The sequence below is a fragment of the Electrophorus electricus genome, chromosome 7 (assembly GCF_041902795.1).
Source record: "Electrophorus electricus isolate QZ-2024a chromosome 7, ASM4190279v1, whole genome shotgun sequence".
Taxonomy (NCBI): domain Eukaryota; kingdom Metazoa; phylum Chordata; class Actinopteri; order Gymnotiformes; family Gymnotidae; genus Electrophorus; species Electrophorus electricus.
The window spans coordinates 2,252,501-2,270,000 of NC_137503.1; the positions used below are offsets into that span (position 1 = coordinate 2,252,501).

The 17,500-nt window shown below is 50.2% G+C and overlaps 1 protein-coding gene across 4 annotated transcripts in view; it reads left to right on the top strand.

The window, feature by feature from the left end:
• The window catches only part of tgfbr3 (transforming growth factor, beta receptor III), a 66,824-nt gene that overhangs the window by 33,833 nt on the left and 15,491 nt on the right, over nucleotides 1-17,500 (top strand). For all 4 annotated transcript variants that reach the window (XM_035524146.2, XM_027026342.3, XM_081717203.1 and 1 more), the window contains 8 exons: nucleotides 1,828-1,965; nucleotides 10,777-10,960; nucleotides 12,107-12,269; nucleotides 12,942-13,089; nucleotides 14,597-14,786; nucleotides 15,196-15,467; nucleotides 15,991-16,146; nucleotides 17,021-17,164. In XM_035524146.2, the coding sequence (XP_035380039.1) occupies nucleotides 1,828-1,965; nucleotides 10,777-10,960; nucleotides 12,107-12,269; nucleotides 12,942-13,089; nucleotides 14,597-14,786; nucleotides 15,196-15,467; nucleotides 15,991-16,146; nucleotides 17,021-17,164 (1,395 nt within the window). The remainder of the gene's footprint in view (nucleotides 1-1,827; nucleotides 1,966-10,776; nucleotides 10,961-12,106; nucleotides 12,270-12,941; nucleotides 13,090-14,596; nucleotides 14,787-15,195; nucleotides 15,468-15,990; nucleotides 16,147-17,020; nucleotides 17,165-17,500) is intronic.

Here is a 17,500-nt window from a genome sequence, read left to right on the forward strand (position 1 = left end):
CAGCCTCGGCAGCCTCTGCCTGTTCGCACCGCTTTCGTTCTCTCAGCGCCTATCCCGAGACCTCTGTGGCCGAGGTTTACCAAGATCCTCTGGATTTTCCCACCTGGCAAACACGGAGATGCGACGTGGAAAAAATGAGGACTGAGAGGTGTTAGGGGACTCATGTAAGAGTGTGTGTGTGTGTGTCCGTGTGTGTGTGTTTGTGTGAGTGTGTGTGTGTGAGTGTATATGAGTACACGTGTGTCGTGTGTGTTGTTCACTGTGATAAGTGATGTCATTTCTTCCACTCTCCTCTCCGAGGGCCCTCTCTCTCTCTCTCTCTCTCTCTCTCTCTCTCTCTCTCTCTCTCTCTCTCTCTCTCTTTCTTTGTCATCTTCTACTGCACCCCCCACCATGGTGTTATGATTATTGCAGCTCTTTTGCAAGCTAAAGACTCATTTGATCCAGGCTTCCTCCATCCACAGATGCACACAGACGAGCACACGCACGCACAATCTGCAGGGGTGGCTCCCATTAGGTAGCCTTTATCAAAATTCTCTTGCAGGATCTCCCTCCCTGTCTCAACTTCTCTCATTTTCTCTCCCACTTGCTGTTTTGTGTCCTGTGAGCGTACCAGAGACATACAGAGATGACTGGACATGAGGGAAGTCCAGATCTCCAGACACCAGTGTGTGGGACATGTCAGGCAGGTCTGCAGGCTTGTTTGTGCAGGACTGTGATGCTCACGACTCCCTGACAGTAACAGAGTGACTTAACTTCACATCTGACTGAAATCTTCACGAGATCTGTCATTGGATGGTCATTTTTGATCTGTGTGTGTGTGTGTGGTGTGTGTGTGTGTGTGTGTGCAAACTCAGACACATAGTAATGAGTCAGTAATGTAAATCTGTCTAGCATCTGTCTGGGGCTCACTTAGGTGGAGAGGAGTTCACATGACACATTAAACACCATTAACTGGAGAATATGCAAGTGTGTGTATGTGTTTGGGGGGGGGGGGGGGGGGGTGTTCTGAGGACTCTGAATGACAGCTACCCCAAATTTTATCGTAATATTTGGACTGATATTAGGGTTCATTAAATATGAATGGTGCGTATGACGAGGTTGTGTGTGTGTGTGTCTGGGTGAGGAGGAATCGCAGTAGATCACAGCACATGGAGGGCTCGATTTTCAGCTCAGTTCCAGGCCCCAGATCAGCAGGCTAAGTTTGGTCCAGGGGGCCCCAGCAGGGCCCGAAACTGCCTCACTCACTCACTCACAGAACAGTCCCAGCAGTCGGAGGAGCTCTAGCACGTAACTGGAGGTCTCTCTCCAGCCCTCGTTCTCTTGTTTTCTTTCTCAATAAACCTTCTGTCTTGTTTTTTCTTTTCTCCCTGTGTTTTCTCTTCCACTCCGTTTGTCTCATTTTCTCTCCCCTTGTCCACTCTCTCTTTTTTTTTTTTTTTTCTCTTCACCTTCTAACAAAAGCTCCAGTGTGTGTGAGGAGTTCAAATGCCACATGTTAGTTCAGTCCTCCAAAGGACATCTCTCTCTCGCAAGCGCTGTGACGCTATCAGGAAAACTTTCATATAAACAACACACATGCGTTCGCAGATAAAAAGCCACAATTTGCAAGCGTGACACTCTGGTAATGACACACTGGACCATTCAGAGTGGCAAAGAGTATCGCACGGTTACTGGCGATGAGGAGAGAGAGAGGAACATTAAAACACTGGAGTGACGTAGAGGACTGTGCAGCCATAGGGCGCCCCTTCTCCCTGTGTTCTGTGAAGACTCGCTACCTAACTCTCTCTCTCTCTCTCTCTCTCTTTCTCTCTCTTTCTTCTCCAGGTTGTGCTACATCTGAGACCCGTCCAGTCTCTCTCTGTGCACCGCAAGCCGCTGGTCTTCATCCTCAACTCCCCTGTGCCAGTGCTATGGAGGCTGCAGACGGAGAAACTGGCCCCTGGAGTCAAACGAGTCTTTCTTGTGAGTCTGAGCTCCGAACCGTCTCTCTCGCCCTCTCGCCCGCTCAGTCTGATCCCAGATGGGGTCTCGCTGTGCTGAATATTCATGCTGGCTCCTTCCCTGGGCGGCAAACACGCTCACGCACTCGACACTTTTACACAAGCCACTGTTCCTCGGAGGAAAAACAAGGGTGCTCACACGCAGACTCAAACGCGTGAGTCAATGACCTTGGGGTTACGGCCACCGTGCTATAACTGCTGTACCAGCTGAGCTAGGGAAGTGCGCACGTACACACACCTGTCCTGTACCTCTTGCACAGATATGTGAACATCACTGCGTTAACAGATGCATGACGTTTCTCTTGCGAGGCGCACTGAGATTTTTATTCCTGGCCGCCTACGGACTTTGACAGTGCAGCAGTAAAGTGTGTCTCACCTTTGGTTGCCATGGAGGCTGTGTTTTACCCCACTTTACCCCGTTCAAATAGGCCTACTGAGTTTGCCTGAGAGATCATCGCTGTATTCTAACAACACGAGCTCCCCTGCCCCCACTAAAACAACAGCGTTGGTACAATTCAAGGCATTTCCTAGTGCATTTGGTACAATCCCTGGCGCTTCCTGTAGCGATGGCGGAGTCTCAGGAGACACAGGGCTTTCGGCTGAAGTTTTGAGGCGTGTCTCCTCCAGATAGCCCATGTTTAGTGAGGCAAGCGCGTTCACGTAGCAAGCGTGTGCACGTAACAAGCACGTTGCACGTAGCGTGCAGTTCCTTGCAATAATCATTCCTGAATGCACCTTAACGCAGCATTCCACAAGAATGCAGCTTTAGGAGCTTCCATTATTTCCATATGTGGTGATGTACACTGCTCACGCACTTATTTTGTGGATATGGATCAGCTTACTTTGTTTTATACACACACTCACACACACTCTAGCATACACAGTAATATCTCCCTAACATTTTCATTGGCCCTTTTTCCAGTGGTCATGACTATACCCCTGCATGCTCGCTCTCTCTCTCCCTCTCTCTCTCTCTCTCTCTCTCTCTCTCTCTCTCGCTCCCTCTCTGAGTTATTAGACAGGAAGCTTAGATCAAATCTTTCGACCAGTCTTCACCCTCAGGGGCTTCGTGAAACCTGACTGGATAACGCAGCTGTCCGTCATCACCAGTGTATAGGAAGGAGTTGTATCTGGGTCTGGGTGCTTGAGCCTCATTCAGCTTTTCAGTTCTCTATCCTATAGTGAGTGAAGTTTCTGAGAGACCTGAGGTCCAGACACAAGGTTCTGACTGGCCCTAAATCAAGAGCTCACGGCCCACTGCCAGTACGCTGTGCGAGCAGAACTGGGCAAATTAAAAATCCTGCTAGTTGAGCCATTTCCTGTATGTATTCTCACCTCCGGCCATATTTTGTGCAGATGGTATATTTTGAAACCCTGTTTCTGAACTGAGCACAGTGGACTCTGCCCCAGAAGTCTGGACATCAGGACTATGAGGCTACTATTGGGTGGTAATATCTGTGGTTATGAAGACCATATCCCAACTCCCTTTTTTGGGCTGTGTCCATTCTAGCAGGGTGCCAGGAGTTTTCTCCGGTTTCATCTTGGAGGACTCTTTGGTAACAACATAAATGTGCTCTTAAACCACCCCCGCCACCACACACACAATACATTTGGCTCCTCACAGCAGTTCTTGATTAATGCGGTTACAAAGACAAGTTGAGTGTACCTGATTTGCGGATTTTGGCAGCGTGAATTGTTTTGACAGTTGGGGGGAGGAAGCATTAATTGTCCTCTCTGTAACACACTTCCCGAGCGAGCCCTCTGTTCTCTCTGTAACACCCTGCCTGACCGAGCCCTCTGTCCTCTCTGTAACACCCTGCCTGACCGAGCCCTCTGTCCTCTCTGTAACACCCGGCCTGACCGAGCCCTCTGTCCTCTCCGTAACACCCTGCCTGACCGAGCCCTCTGTCCTCTCCGTAACACCCTGCCTGACCGAGCCCTCTGTCCTCTCCGTAACACCCTGCCTGACCGAGCCCTCTGTCCTCTCCGTAACACCCTGCCTGACCGAGCCCTCTGTCCTCTCCGTAACACCCTGCCTGACCGAGCCCTCTGTCCTCTCCGTAACACCCTGCCTGACCGAGCCCTCTGTCCTCTCCGTAACACCCTGCCTGACCGAGCCCTCTGTCCTCTCCGTAACACCCTGCCTGACCGAGCCCTCTGTCCTCTCTGTAACACCCTGCCTGACCGAGCCCTCTGTTCTCTCCATAACACACTGCCTGACCGAGCCCTCTGTCCTCTCCGTAACACCCTGCCTGACCGAGCCCTCTGTTCTCTCTGTAACACCCTGCCTGACCGAGCCCTCTGTCCTCTCTGTAACACACTGCCTGACCGAGCCCTCTGTCCTCTCTGTAACACACTGCCTGACCGAGCCCTCTGTCCTTTCTGTAACACACTTCCCGAGCGGGCCCCTTGTCCAACACATCTCCAGCTCTAGTGTTGCGTGCATGAATGTCCATGCTGTTCTGGGCAAATGGGATTGGGATTCCCAGAAGCCCCTGTTCTGCTCAAATCAGCTCCGCTGAGACAGCTCGTTAAAACGACAGCATGGTGAGGCAGAGTGCTGAAAAAGGAGACACATGATCCCCCCCGGAGGGCTGTTAGCGCCCTCCCTCACTCCGCTGGTCCTCCATCAGTTCCTGGCATGCTTTAGGAGGACGGGCTCGCTCTCACTCACACACACACACACACACACACACACACACACACACACACACACACACACACACACAAATACACCTACCTCACTAGCCCCCACAGTTAGTATGAGATCAGCCAGAACAATTACCTCATACTATAATACACTCCATGAACATGAGTTCCACCTCTACGCCAAGGAGTACACACACACACACACACACACACACACACACACACAAACCCCCTAGCTCTGTGCCGGAACCATTTCCTGTTCGGCTCTTCCCTGACTGAGGGAAGTGTAAGTGAAGATGTCATTTTTCCAGCAGATGTCTAAGGGGACACCGTGCTGGAGCCAAGACTAGCTTAACTTCAAAAATCACAACATTTGCAGCGGAAGTGGAGAGAGGTTACCGCTTCCTGCATATTCATCAACACGGCCAGCAAGACTGGGTTTGTCGGGGCTCTACACCAAAACCCCTCAGACACCCCCTGGGCGCTCCAGTTTTTCTGGGACTAAATATGTTTGCTTAATCCGTGCCAGTCCCTTGTCTACTGCCCACAGTCCCTGGGGGCCTGGAGGCACAGTCGGGCATACTGGAGCGTGTTCAGGGCTGGTGCGCACACTGTTGCTGTTGGCTGTGCTTGTCCAAGTCCTCAGATGGAGAATAAAAGACAGACAGCTCGCCGTGAGACAGTCTGTGGGCAGGGACAGGGATGCGGTTGTCGTGATCGCACTGAATCCAACATTGTTCGGGTCAAATGAGATGTGAAGAGGGGTCCGCGTGGAGCACATCAGGGGCTGTGGACTGTACCAACCCGGCTGGGTTTTACCATGTTATTGTGGCAGTGGAGCAGTTGAATCTGTAAACCATCTCTGAAGGCATCTGACAGAGCAGCACTTTGAGCATGCTGGCTGTTGGAAAACTGTGTCTCTTTCTCCGCGCGCCAAGTAGCTGTTTCCCTGACTTTTATTGCTTGGAGAAAGCTGGAAAAGGCCCAATCTCTCTGATTGCTAATTGAAACCACGGCGGGGCCAATATGGGGCGTTTGCGTTAAGGATGCAGTTCTGCAACGCTTGCAGACAGATGGTGGTCTTTTCCACCAGGCCTCTTTCCACCAGGGCAGGAACACAAGACTTCTGCCAGTTGCTGGGCAAACCTTTTTCAGAGCCTTCCCTCCAGCTCATCGGGACACATCGGTCCCGTCTGTCGAGAGACACGCCTTCCACCTCCCTCCGTCTCATAAACTTGCGGCTGTTTTGAGCACTTCATCATCTCCGAAACGTTTGTGCGGTTTTTTTTTTCTCTCTCTCCATCTCTCGCAGAGCAGAGCCTGCCGATAATTGATGTGAACCATTTGGAATGGCATGACCCGCTTATCCCGCACATATGGCGGGAATACGGAGACGCTGATCGGCTGAGGCCAGAAAACCGCAACAGAATATGCTCTTCTGGAGGTGTGCGTGCGTGCGTGTGTGTTTGCGTGCGTGCGTGTGCGTGCGTGTGTGTGTGTGTGTGTGTGTGGAGGTTCTCCCAGGCCCAGCCTTGCTCCACAAATGGACTGCATCCTTTTTTCTTTTTTTCCCCACTGCCATAACACAACTCATTCCCGTCATGTGGGGTGTGATGATTGGAGCAGGTTTGCTGGAGTAGGAGAATTCCATGCCACCCGTGCCCTCCGTCGGATGGACTGGGATTTCCAACAGCTCGGGCCGCTAGCAGGACAGATGCAGCCATTTAAAGCGTTACCGCGCATACCTCTGATCGCAGAGTGTGTGGTGTTTCTGAACCTCTCCCCTCGGATCAGAGCCTTTGGTTTATTCAGCCGAGACGATCTCAGTGATCCAAAATTAGTTTAAAAGAGGTTCGTGCATCGCTGGTTCATTGTATTCACTAAAGACTTTTATGTATGGGGAAAAAAGCCAGTCCCAGGAGGACTCTTATTTTGATGGTATACAGTGGTCCCTGTTGTGTTTCTGACTGCATGAGGGTTGAGAACGCGGGCAGGAAACGTGCCTTTCTGAGCTCCGTCCTGCACCACTGCAGAAGTCCTGCTCTACCTTTTGCGAAGGCAGGTTGTAAGATTTCCAAGTCCCAGAGCTTGACACGGAACGCCGCGTTCCAGATGTCAGCTGTATGTGCAGCTCCGGCAGAAGCGTGTCATAAAACACCTTCCTCGCCGGGCCCGGCCGGCCGGCTCGCGCGGCGGTTCCGCCGGGTTTTGATGAGTCCTCTCTGGACGAGGTCCGATCGCGAGCCCAGGGAGCACTCTCGACATTAGCTCACAGTTCGGAGCTAGCCCAGCACTAAGCTGCTGTCTGGATCCATTTACTGCCAGATGAGAAGGATAAACGTCAGGATAAGCTCCCGGCAGCTTCTCCGGAGGAGGAGTGAAGTTACGGGAGGTGTTGCGTGTGGAGCGATGGAAACGGAAAAACGAAACACATGGGCAACTGTCAAAATCTCTGGACTGCATTGTGCTGTTAGTTTGTTAGTGGTCTGTTTTGCGTTGTTCTTTTGAGCACCGTGTGGACACCGTGTGGAGACCCACTAACCATGCTAACCATGATCACTGAAGGCAAGGTGCAGCTTCCTCACGCACAGCTAACCCCCCCGAGCTTATGTCATCACATACTTCAGCACACACCTTCTGATTCAGATCAGGAATTGGACCGCTATTATTTCTAGTTTCCATCGTTTACATTTAACAAGTTGGCAAACAGCATTGTTGGTTTTTTTTATTTTTTTTTTTTCAGTCCACATTTTGTGGTCTTTATTCACTTTTAAAATCCTTGTCAGACCATTTTTACAGCTTTCTGTGCCCTTATAAGGAGGCTGCTGCTACGTTATGGCGTGTTTAGGTTGCGAGACCTATCTTAAGGCATTTGAATTGGTGTTAAATCTCATCTGGAGTGTTATTTACTGGCCCAGCATATGCTGAGCGGACCGGTTGCTACCCTCAGAGGTCTGACTATAAAATCCTCTTCAGATATAGTCTACGCCTCGGCCTGATTAGCTATATCCCGTGACTTCAACGTTCTCATCAACGTCACCGGGAGCGGCGTCGATCTCTTGGTCCGTCTCATGTCTGTAAGGACGCTGTTGCTAGGCGTTACTCACACGGCTGTATCTGTGCGGCAGAGTTCGGAAAGCCAGCCTTGCCCATCTGTGAGCTGGCACGGCATTTGGCTGGGTTGGAGGGAGAGGCCCAGGGGGCGCAGAGCAGGCGGGATGTGGAGCAGTGATCCAGAATGTTCCGTAACGCTTTTCTCTTCCCTTGAAGAATTCCTGAGGTTTGAAATGCAGCCTGGAGATAATTTGGAGTTTCAGGCCTTTTTCTCGAGACTAATTACAGGCCTTAGTCCCGCCATTAGGCCTCTACGCTCGGCCGTTTTCGGTGAGGTGCGCCAGCTGAAACACAAAGGCCTTCCCTCCACTGCACGACCCCTTCCTGTCGCTGGTCCTGCCTGTCTCTCGCCCGCGGTCCCTGTCTCGATAGCTGCGAGTAGAGATTTGGTCAGCCTCCCTGTTCCAGCTGTAGTGGAGCTCTAAAAATAACGTTCGACACAGACCTGAATTCTTCGACAGTCTCTGTGCTTTACTTATTCTTTTTTTTAATTCTTCTTTTTAAAATTTATTGTCTCTGTCGAGAGTGGCGGCCTTGCTCAGAGAGCCATCCAGAGGTCAAGCAGATGTTTCCCCCCCCCCCCCCCCCCGGTCTCTTTTTTGCAATCACTTTTCTTCGGGTTGGTTCTTTCACTTCTTCTCTTTTCATCACTCGCTCTCAGCATCACAGACTTTCTCTGGTGTTCTTATTCTCTCTCTCTCTCTCTCATAACACACAACACAGGCTGTGAGCCCCCCTGGGCCGCTGCGTGTTCGACACTCTGAAGCCTCTGTTATCAGCGCTGTGGGCTGATATCACGTTTTAATTGGGCTGCCAGCATGGTGTCTGTGTAGTGTAGTTCTGCGCAGACGGAACACCTCGGGGAAGGGATCGTGGCTTGAGCGTGGGACATGGTGGGTGCGGGTGGGGTAACGGAATGAGTCTCGACTCTGTCGAGACCTCGTGCACGGCCGGGCAGACCCGTACAGTGGGAGTTTCAACACATGTGAGTGTTTAGTTCTCTGAAATGGAGCATGTGGACTGTGGTGTGCCGAGCTAGACAACCAGTCCCCAGCTCCACAAAACACACACTCGCGTTAAAATTTGCACGCACGTACACACAGTGTGTGCACGTGCCCGAATGCATACACGCATACACACACACACGCATACACACACACACACACACACAGAGACACACACACACACACACTCCTGCACACACAGATGCAACCACACTCGATCTTATTCTCCCTCTCTCGTATTCTCGCACAGCTGTTCCTAACGCCAAACTGCGCTAGTCACACGTGAGATAATGAAAACGTGAGAAGACACAAACTGATTCAGAGTCCAATGAGGAGTAAGTGGAGTCATGTTGGCAGTAGTTCGACGTCCTACAGCCACTGGTGTTTAGACTCTCCGTGGATTTTCCAAAGCCGCTCCCTTATCCGAGAAGACAAACTGGGCTGTTGCACAACAGAAATAATGCTGTCAGGTGACCCCACCCAGTTCTGACCACCCACAGTCACTGGTCTGGCGGGGATATGACGGGTCATAGCAGAAAGAGGTAGAGCTTAAGTCAACATGATGTGGCGTCTTCACGCTGTGATGTGATGTAGAACGCAGGCTGACGTAGGGCCGCGCTGAGCGTGCTCCCTGGCTTTCCCCTGACGCCCGGCCGCGCATTATATAAACCGAGGAAAGGAGACGTTATTGGGTAAGTGCACCAAGTGTAAAAACTTTCAAACGTTCACCAGCACCGAGTGTGAAAGATGGGTGTTGGCAGAGGTGAGGAAGGCGGATTCGTTTTGGAAAGTCCTGTTGTAATATTTTTTTTTCTTCACCTTACGTTTCTTTATCGCTCAGAGACTAAGTTTTACAAGATATCATAAAAGGGGGGATGTGCATATCAATGCAGCATCAGTTTTTGCAAGCATGTCTTTATTACCAAAGAATCCTTTGTTTTTCTCTCAGAAGTCTACTTCAGAATGCTAATAAAAAGAAGCCTGTCTGTACTGTAAATCAGAGCTAGCTGGAATACCAAAAACTGCCCCACACTGCTAATACTGTCCTCCACTGTACTGTACACTAAACTAGCACTGTGTGTGTGTGTGTGTGTTGAGCTCTGCTGAGCTGTGTTAGCACTGCCTGTGTTGTCTCAAGTGAAAACAGCTTACGCATCTTAAAATCATGGAGATTCTTGCTATTTTATTGCTTTTTATTAGGTTATATTGATTTTTGTAGAATTTTCTAAATGTTCACCTTATGTACTAATTGCAAGTATCTTAATTCCAAACAGCAGATGTGATGATAACGCCTGATATCGTGCTACACGTGTTCTGAATGCATGTTCATTAGCTCCTGGTGCTCACCTAGTAGAGCAAAAGAGTGAGGAGTGTTCATCAGAATAATAAGTGTTAGCATGTTCGTTACTGTAGTTTAAATGTATCCAGAAAGTGACAAATTAATAAATTGTATTAATCATGTTTGCTAGCAATTTAGGAGAAATCTGTATTGAACTGCGTAGCCTGCCAATCGATAAGGCCTGCTTGGATGGGGATAAATATTTTTGCATGACTTGGGCCCTCATAGTCAGTTTTCACATATGAAACATATTCTGGGTCCCATAATTTAGAATCTTCCCACACAGCTGACCTTTAACCTCCTGTATCTTTACCTTCTCAAATGTTTGATTGTCCGTGCGCCACACTGGGCTCTGAGCCAACACTGCGTGTTAATGGTGTGTTCACTTACATCGCCTGTAAATTCTGTATTTGTTATTTTTTAATATAAAAAATGTAAAGGCTTTTGTTCATTTTGGCTATAAAAACAAGAAAAGAAAAAAGATTTGAAGATCAGTGTAATGAACAAATACCCAAACTGTTTGTATTATCCATTATTCCATTATTCACTTACAGAGCGTTTCTGTAGTCCAGTCTTGCAATCTTGCTGTATCTGGATATCTGATGATTGTATTCTAACAGTTTGTTTCAGAAACACGTCTCACTGCTGTCTCTGTTTCTGCTCTCAGGTGTCGGAGGGCTCAAACGTGCAGCTGGAGGCCAGGAATCGCTCGCGCTCCAGCGAGGTACGGAAGGAGACATTGCCACACAGCAACGAGAACCTGCTGTCCTGGGCTAAACTTCAATACAGCGCCGTCACGTCCTTCAGCGAGCTCGCGATGGCTCACGATGTCTACATCAAAGTTGGGGAAGGTGGATAACACACACACGTCGCTTTGTTTTTTCTGTCTCTTTCCTCCTTTTACATCCGGTTGGGATTGCTTGTGTGTCAGGCCCGTTCCTGAAGGAGAGATAGAGGAGTGATGGAGAGCAGGAACAGATCCACTGGCGCTCCGGCCACTGGCTTGCCTCCGGGCAGGCTGCCAGTCCCACGAGCTTTCAGCACGAGTCCAACATGCGGAGAAAGGGAAGTGCAAGAGGGAGAATCTGACTGGGAGAGAGGGAACGTATCAAAGGAAAGCGGGGAAGAGAAAATGAAAATGGGTCTAAAACCACAATGTCTGAACTTCCAGTGGTGGTGCAGAAATTCAGCAAGTTTCGGTAAATACGGAAATAAAGGCCATTCCATTGTCGGTTGCCTCCCTGATAATGTTAGACACAGTGGATAAATTGCCCAAATGCCAAGGGAACCGTAATGAATTCAGCTTGGGACAAAGACCTGTTCCCTGATGTAGTTTGGTGAAGGTTGAGGGCATGAACAAATCTAGCAAAAGTCTGTGGATACAGCAGCAAAGTTCCATCAGCCAGCAGCTGGTATCGCTTGACATGAGGAGCGTTGCTAGCAGAGTGGGTGACGTGGGTTAGGTCGGCCCCGCTCAGCGCGCGATGTTTACCTCCGAGGGGGAGCGCTGGCGGCTTTCCTGTACTTGTCCCTTTGTAGCTCGGCATGAGAGCGGACACGTTTCCGATCTGTTTCTACAAAGCGCAGGAAGAGCCAGGGACGGGAGAGAGGTGCCAACCGTTCCGTTTATGCGTCTCTGTGCCCCGTCCAGAAGTTGGCTGGCCAAATAAGGAAGCATGTCTCTCTCTCGCTCTCTCTCCCGGTGTCTCCCGGACCCGTCTCCTCCGGAGAGGACAGTGTGAGGGCCCAAGAGCCGCTCTAAAGGGCAGACGTGGGTCCTTTATGTGCAGAGAAAAGTTAAACATTTTCGACGGCGCATCAGAGCTGGGCCGAGGCTGGAATTTCACGGCTGTAATAGGTCACCTGAAGCTTTTCAAACAAAACACCGTAGAAAGTCCTATCGTGTGCTTCTGCCCTTTTGAAGCTTGGCATGCTCTCGCTTTTCTGCATAAAATCTCTGCGCGTCAGTGTTGGTCAGTTTCGAAACTGTTTTTCAGACCCGGAACTGTCAGACACCTGCAAGATTGACAACAAGTTCCTGTCGCTGAATTACCTGGCAAGCTATGTGCAACCTCAGCCGTCCATGGGTTGCGTGCTCTCAGGTCCCGAGTCCCTTCAGGAGGTCCACATCATCGAGCTGCAGGCCCCCAACTCCAGCAGGTGAGTGGGAGGAGGGTTCCCCCCCCCCCCCCCCAGCTAGGACAAACACCCAAAAGATCAGAGAGCAGGGAACTGACGTGCCGCGCTCCACTGAGGACTGAGGACGTTGGATATCATGTTGCCCCTCAAAATCTTTTGTTTGTCTTGTGTTTAATGTTTCAGTGTTTGTCTTTCTTGTCTTGTTAACTGATTACACATTGATTGATAACACATTATGGGCCAACAGTGAGTCAGAAATCCCAGCATGCAGTGGGAGATGGATTGTAGAGCTTTCAGTGCAATTGGCTCTGAGTGTTGCGTTCTGTGGAGTCAGAAATCCCAGCATGCACTGGGAGATGTATAGGAGAATTGTCATGGCAATTGGCTCTGAGTAGTGTGTTCTGCATTTCTGGGAAAGCATCCAGTTTTGTAATCTGTTGGCCCGACGCTGAAGTCACACTAACTAATGACTTACAGCACTTTAACTCATTTTCACTCTTTTTTCTTTTTTCTCTTTCACTCTCTGTATCCATTTTTCTTCATCTCTCCCTCTCCTCTATATCTTTCTCGGTGCCCCGTCTCCCCATCTCTCTCACACTCTCATTCTCTCTCTTTCACTCTCACACACTCGCTCACACACACACACACACACACACACACACACTCTCTCACTCTCACATTCTCTCTACACAGTGCGTTCCAGGTGGATGTGATTGTGGATCTGCGACCCTTGGAAGTGGCGGGCCCTCTCCTCCGTGATGTGGTGTTGCTGCTCAGATGTGAGAAGTCTGTGAACTGGGTGATCAGGGTCCATGACATACGTGGAAGACTCCACATAGTGGTGCGTACCTGCAAAGCGACACCTTCACACGAACGTTTACGTTGGCTTTGATATCCGGATCCAGCGGCAGACCGAAACGCTCACGGTGATCATCATGCTTCACGATTAGTGATCTACTCTTCTTCTTCCTGGTCACCTGACTTACCCTGGCGGTCAGACATGTCCTTGCTTGGTCGGCCCGAGCGCGTCTCTCCTCACTGAGCAGACCGCTTCAGTCATGCGTGTGTCCTGGTGGCCGCGCAGTCGGAGCGCGCACGCAGACCCGCTGACCGACAGCAAGACCGGGTGCCTCAGGTCCGGAGCGGTTGCTCTGGGAAGTCTCTCGCAGACAGTGATGTGGGCTTGGGCCAGTGGGGTGGGGGGTCTGCTCAGCCATACCTGCCGTTCACCAGAGAGTGAATTACAACAGGTGCCTCGCATGGTCTGAGCGTACTGGCTAGATGCAGGAATCTCCAGCCTCCAGCACTGCTGTTCTGGGTGAGGAGCTGTTTGTTTACGATCCATGTAGACAGCTATGGAACATTAAAGCCTTTCTGTTTGGGTAGCAGATAAGGAACGTGGAGGGCTAAGTGTGTGTGTGTGTGTGTGTGTGTGTGTGTGTGTGTGCTTATGCACATTCGTGCATTTGTACAGTCTGTGTGGATGCTTGTGTGCGGATGTGCGTGTGCATGCGTGTGCATTTGTTCTTGTACAGTATGTGTGCATGCGTTCATGTGTGAAAGCATGCTTGCGCGTGAGTATGCATGCTTGTGTGTGTGTGTGTGTGTGTGTGTGTGTGTGTGAGAATCAACCACGTTTCACATGGTGCTGAAGAATTTGAGCTATGCGTGTGATATGATATCCTCGTAAAGTCAAAGCTTGGCTACTGTGTGCTGACCGGCCGCTGTTGGACTGTGAGAGCATGAGTGTGGGAAAAAGTGGGGTTAAACCATCCCGTCCTCCTCAAATGACCTGGCCAGGACAACCGGGAATGAGTGAGGAATCTCCTCACCCCATCCCACCCCCCAGTCTGCCTCTGATCAGAGCATTCAGTGTGTGCCCCCTCGAAACACAAGCTCATCCATTGGTCCCGTGGTCACAGGGGTGTGTCCCTGTCCGAGCGGAACAACCCGCGACCCGCTGCTGTCCTGTATTTACGGTCCTGTCCGAGCAAGCCATGGCCAGTGAAACTGGATCGGCACGGAAGAAGATCACCGTGGAAACATGCCATGTCAGAAAGCACTTGCTCATTATTACAGGAGAGGTGTGAGAGGAGGCGTGGCAGGTTGGACTGCTCAGCCAATAGTCATTTATTCTGCGTTTATTTCAAATCTCAGTTAAAAGGAGAGAGTTTTTCTAATGCTATGGACTCATATGGGGGCAAATATAAGCACCTCCATGACTGCACATTTATTGCTTATAAGTTATTGCATACTGTAGTAGTGCAGAAAATAGTGACGTTCTCTTCTAGCAGTAAGTGTCAAAACCATAAGCATCAATCTTTTGCCCCCCCCTGTGCCACACTCAGACGTCTGACAGTGTTAGCCTGAGCGCTAGCACGGAGCAGCTAATGCAGGTGACCAAGACAGTGAGGCTGCGCCTTCCCACCGGCGCCCAGGCGCTTATGCAGTGGGCGGAGGAGTGGGCCTACACCCCCGTCAGGTCCTACACCAGAACTGCCGTGGCCAACATCTTCAACCTGAGACTCAGAGAAGCCGGTAGGCATCAAAACCTTTCAGTGAGGAGGCATATTATGACATAACACCACATATTACACTGCGTTGCATGACGTCATATACATTTTACTAGCGAGTAGAGTATGGTGGCATGCGATTGGCTGGGATGGCCCTCCTCATTTGTCTGTCAGCAGAAAGTCCCGCCTGGCTTTTATGACGGGTTACCCCACACGTTCACCCTGGTGTGAATCCCCTTGTGTTTCTGATTCGGCAGAAATGATCAATGTGTCTTTAAACAGGATGTGACTGCACAGCAGTTGTTTTCTGCACCCCACCGACGTAGCCCCTCCGGCTCCCGCGGCCGTCGCCCTCGCGGGGTCACGGGGTGGGGGGTGGAATCTCCTTGCCTGGCGAGCTCCCAGCCTCTAACTGCGTCCGCTGTTACTTACAGATGTGGTGGACCCCCTGACGAAGATGTTCCCTCCTGAACTTTCCATCCTCCGGGACACCAACCCTCTCCACCCACATGGCACCCAAGACCCCCCGGGCCGCCCCAGCTTGCCCTTCTTCTTCCCCCCAGGCAGGGACCGTCCCTTCCTGCCACTGGCCCCATCTGTGCAGGAGCAGGGTCCTGAGGAGCACAGGGGAGCCCTAAGTGTGGGGCTCACCCTGCGCTGTGAGGAGAACCGGATGGTGGTCACCTTGGACAAAGAGAGCCTACAGGTAGGTGTGTGTGTCTGTGTGTGTCTGTGTGTGTGTGAACTTGCTAATGGCATGGTCCTGAACTTTTCTTTACACTTGAAGTAGTGTACAGCTTCCCAGTTTGTGTGTAAAACCAGTGAAGTTGTGGTAGGCCACTTCAGAGAGACACCCAGTACTCTGTTCTCCAGTCAAACTCTTTTTGGTCAGCTTTTGAATGTCTTGCGGGTTTTATTTGTTTCGGAAAACACCCTGCATTTGTTGTTCGGCGGTTTTGAAATACCCCACGTCCCTCGCAAGTGAAAAATGGTGCAAGGGCCGAAGACGTGCAGTATTTATTGGTGGTTGTATCATGAATTCGACATTTGGACTGAAGCGCAGATCCTTGTCTGCGTGGAAATCAAAGCTGAGCTAATCTCCTCTCACTGTCAGGGGATAAAGAATGGAGGATACATTTGACCGCCTGGTGCAGAAACGGAGAAGCAGATGATGTTATGTTTGTACTTTATGTATATTTCAAATGATCTGTTTTGGAATTTTCTCGTAGGCCAGTGGGATCGGCAAAGCCAACATAACTCTCCAGGATCCACAATGCAAAGCAACGTCCAACATCACCCACTACATACTGGAAACTCCACTTACTGGCTGTCAAACTGCCAAATATTCTCCCCAATCAAGTCCTGTTGTCCTGTATATGAATTCAGTAAGTACTGTTTATACCCGGCTAGCGTGTTTGTACCCCGCTAGCGTGTTTTATACCCCACTAACTGTGAGTGAGTGAATGAATTTCATGTTCCATTACAGTCCAGTTGCATGAGGTTGCAAAGAGCGCGTCACCTGCATGGTGGTCACCGTGCAGTGATGTGCGTCTCCATTCTGTATGTGAGGGAGATGTCTATCAGGGGCACACTAACCGTCACGTCTCGCGGCTGATGTGCGGTGCGGCCCGATTCCCCTCGTTTGTGCTCCCATAGGGTGGCTCACTTCCTCACTCATCTCCTGCGATAATTTAGGAAGTTCAGTTCGTGTCGTAGGCTCACTTTGTCGACGAGCTGGCATGCATCCCGACACCGGGCCTCGGACGTGACCTGCAAGGCCGGGGCAAAGAGGCGGCTCTGATCCAGCCCGGTGCGACGACAGAACAGGGGATAGCTGTGTGTGTGGAATCTCACTTCGGTTAGGCAACATTCTTAGGCCTCTAGCGCCTAGGAGCTGGTAAACAGCTGGGAGTCCAGGCTGTGGGCTGGTCTGTTTTATAAGCGAACACGGCCCTCCTAATGAACTACTGAGTTCAGATATGAAAACTAGGCTTCACCCATCTACCCAGGGACCAGAGAGCTGTGGAAATGTCTGAAAATTCCCACGTCTTAATTCCAACTCATCTGTTGCTGCTGAACTTTGGAAAACTCTGTCGCACGCTTTCTCACACACACAACGGTCACTTCTACCCTTATCACTAAACATTAGTCGAGGTTTTTCATACGGTAGACCTTGCCTTTTTGCTCTGTGGGAAATGGTTGTATTTTTTTTTTACTGTAGAAGAGCAAGGTGACCCATGGGTCATATGTGATTGACAGATCATGATCAGCCAATCAGAGACGAAGGATGGCAGCGGCTGGCCTTCAGATGATGAAGACCTTGAGTCTGGAGACGTGTTGTTCCCGGGAGAGCCCCACACCACTGAGAGGACTGCCCTGGACACAGCACAACGTTCAATACTGGTATGGCATTCTCAAAACATGCTGGCTGGCTCATTCAGGCTGTCTCTTTCAACACTCAGTGTTATATATTTAAATGTGTAACGTATAGAAAATGTGACATTTGTTTTTAAACACCACCACTCGGGGAAATAAAGGTAAAATTAATCCATGTTTACAAATTGCATCAGAAATCCTGTTTAACACCATGGATAAACATTTTAAATGTCTGTCTGGGGTTTTTAAACTTTTGTAGATGTCAGAGTCTTACAGTGTGTGTAACGCAGGTGAGGCTGTACTGTCACATGAGGGCTGTGTACGTCATGCATACCTTGCCAAGTGACCATACTTAAAGCAGAG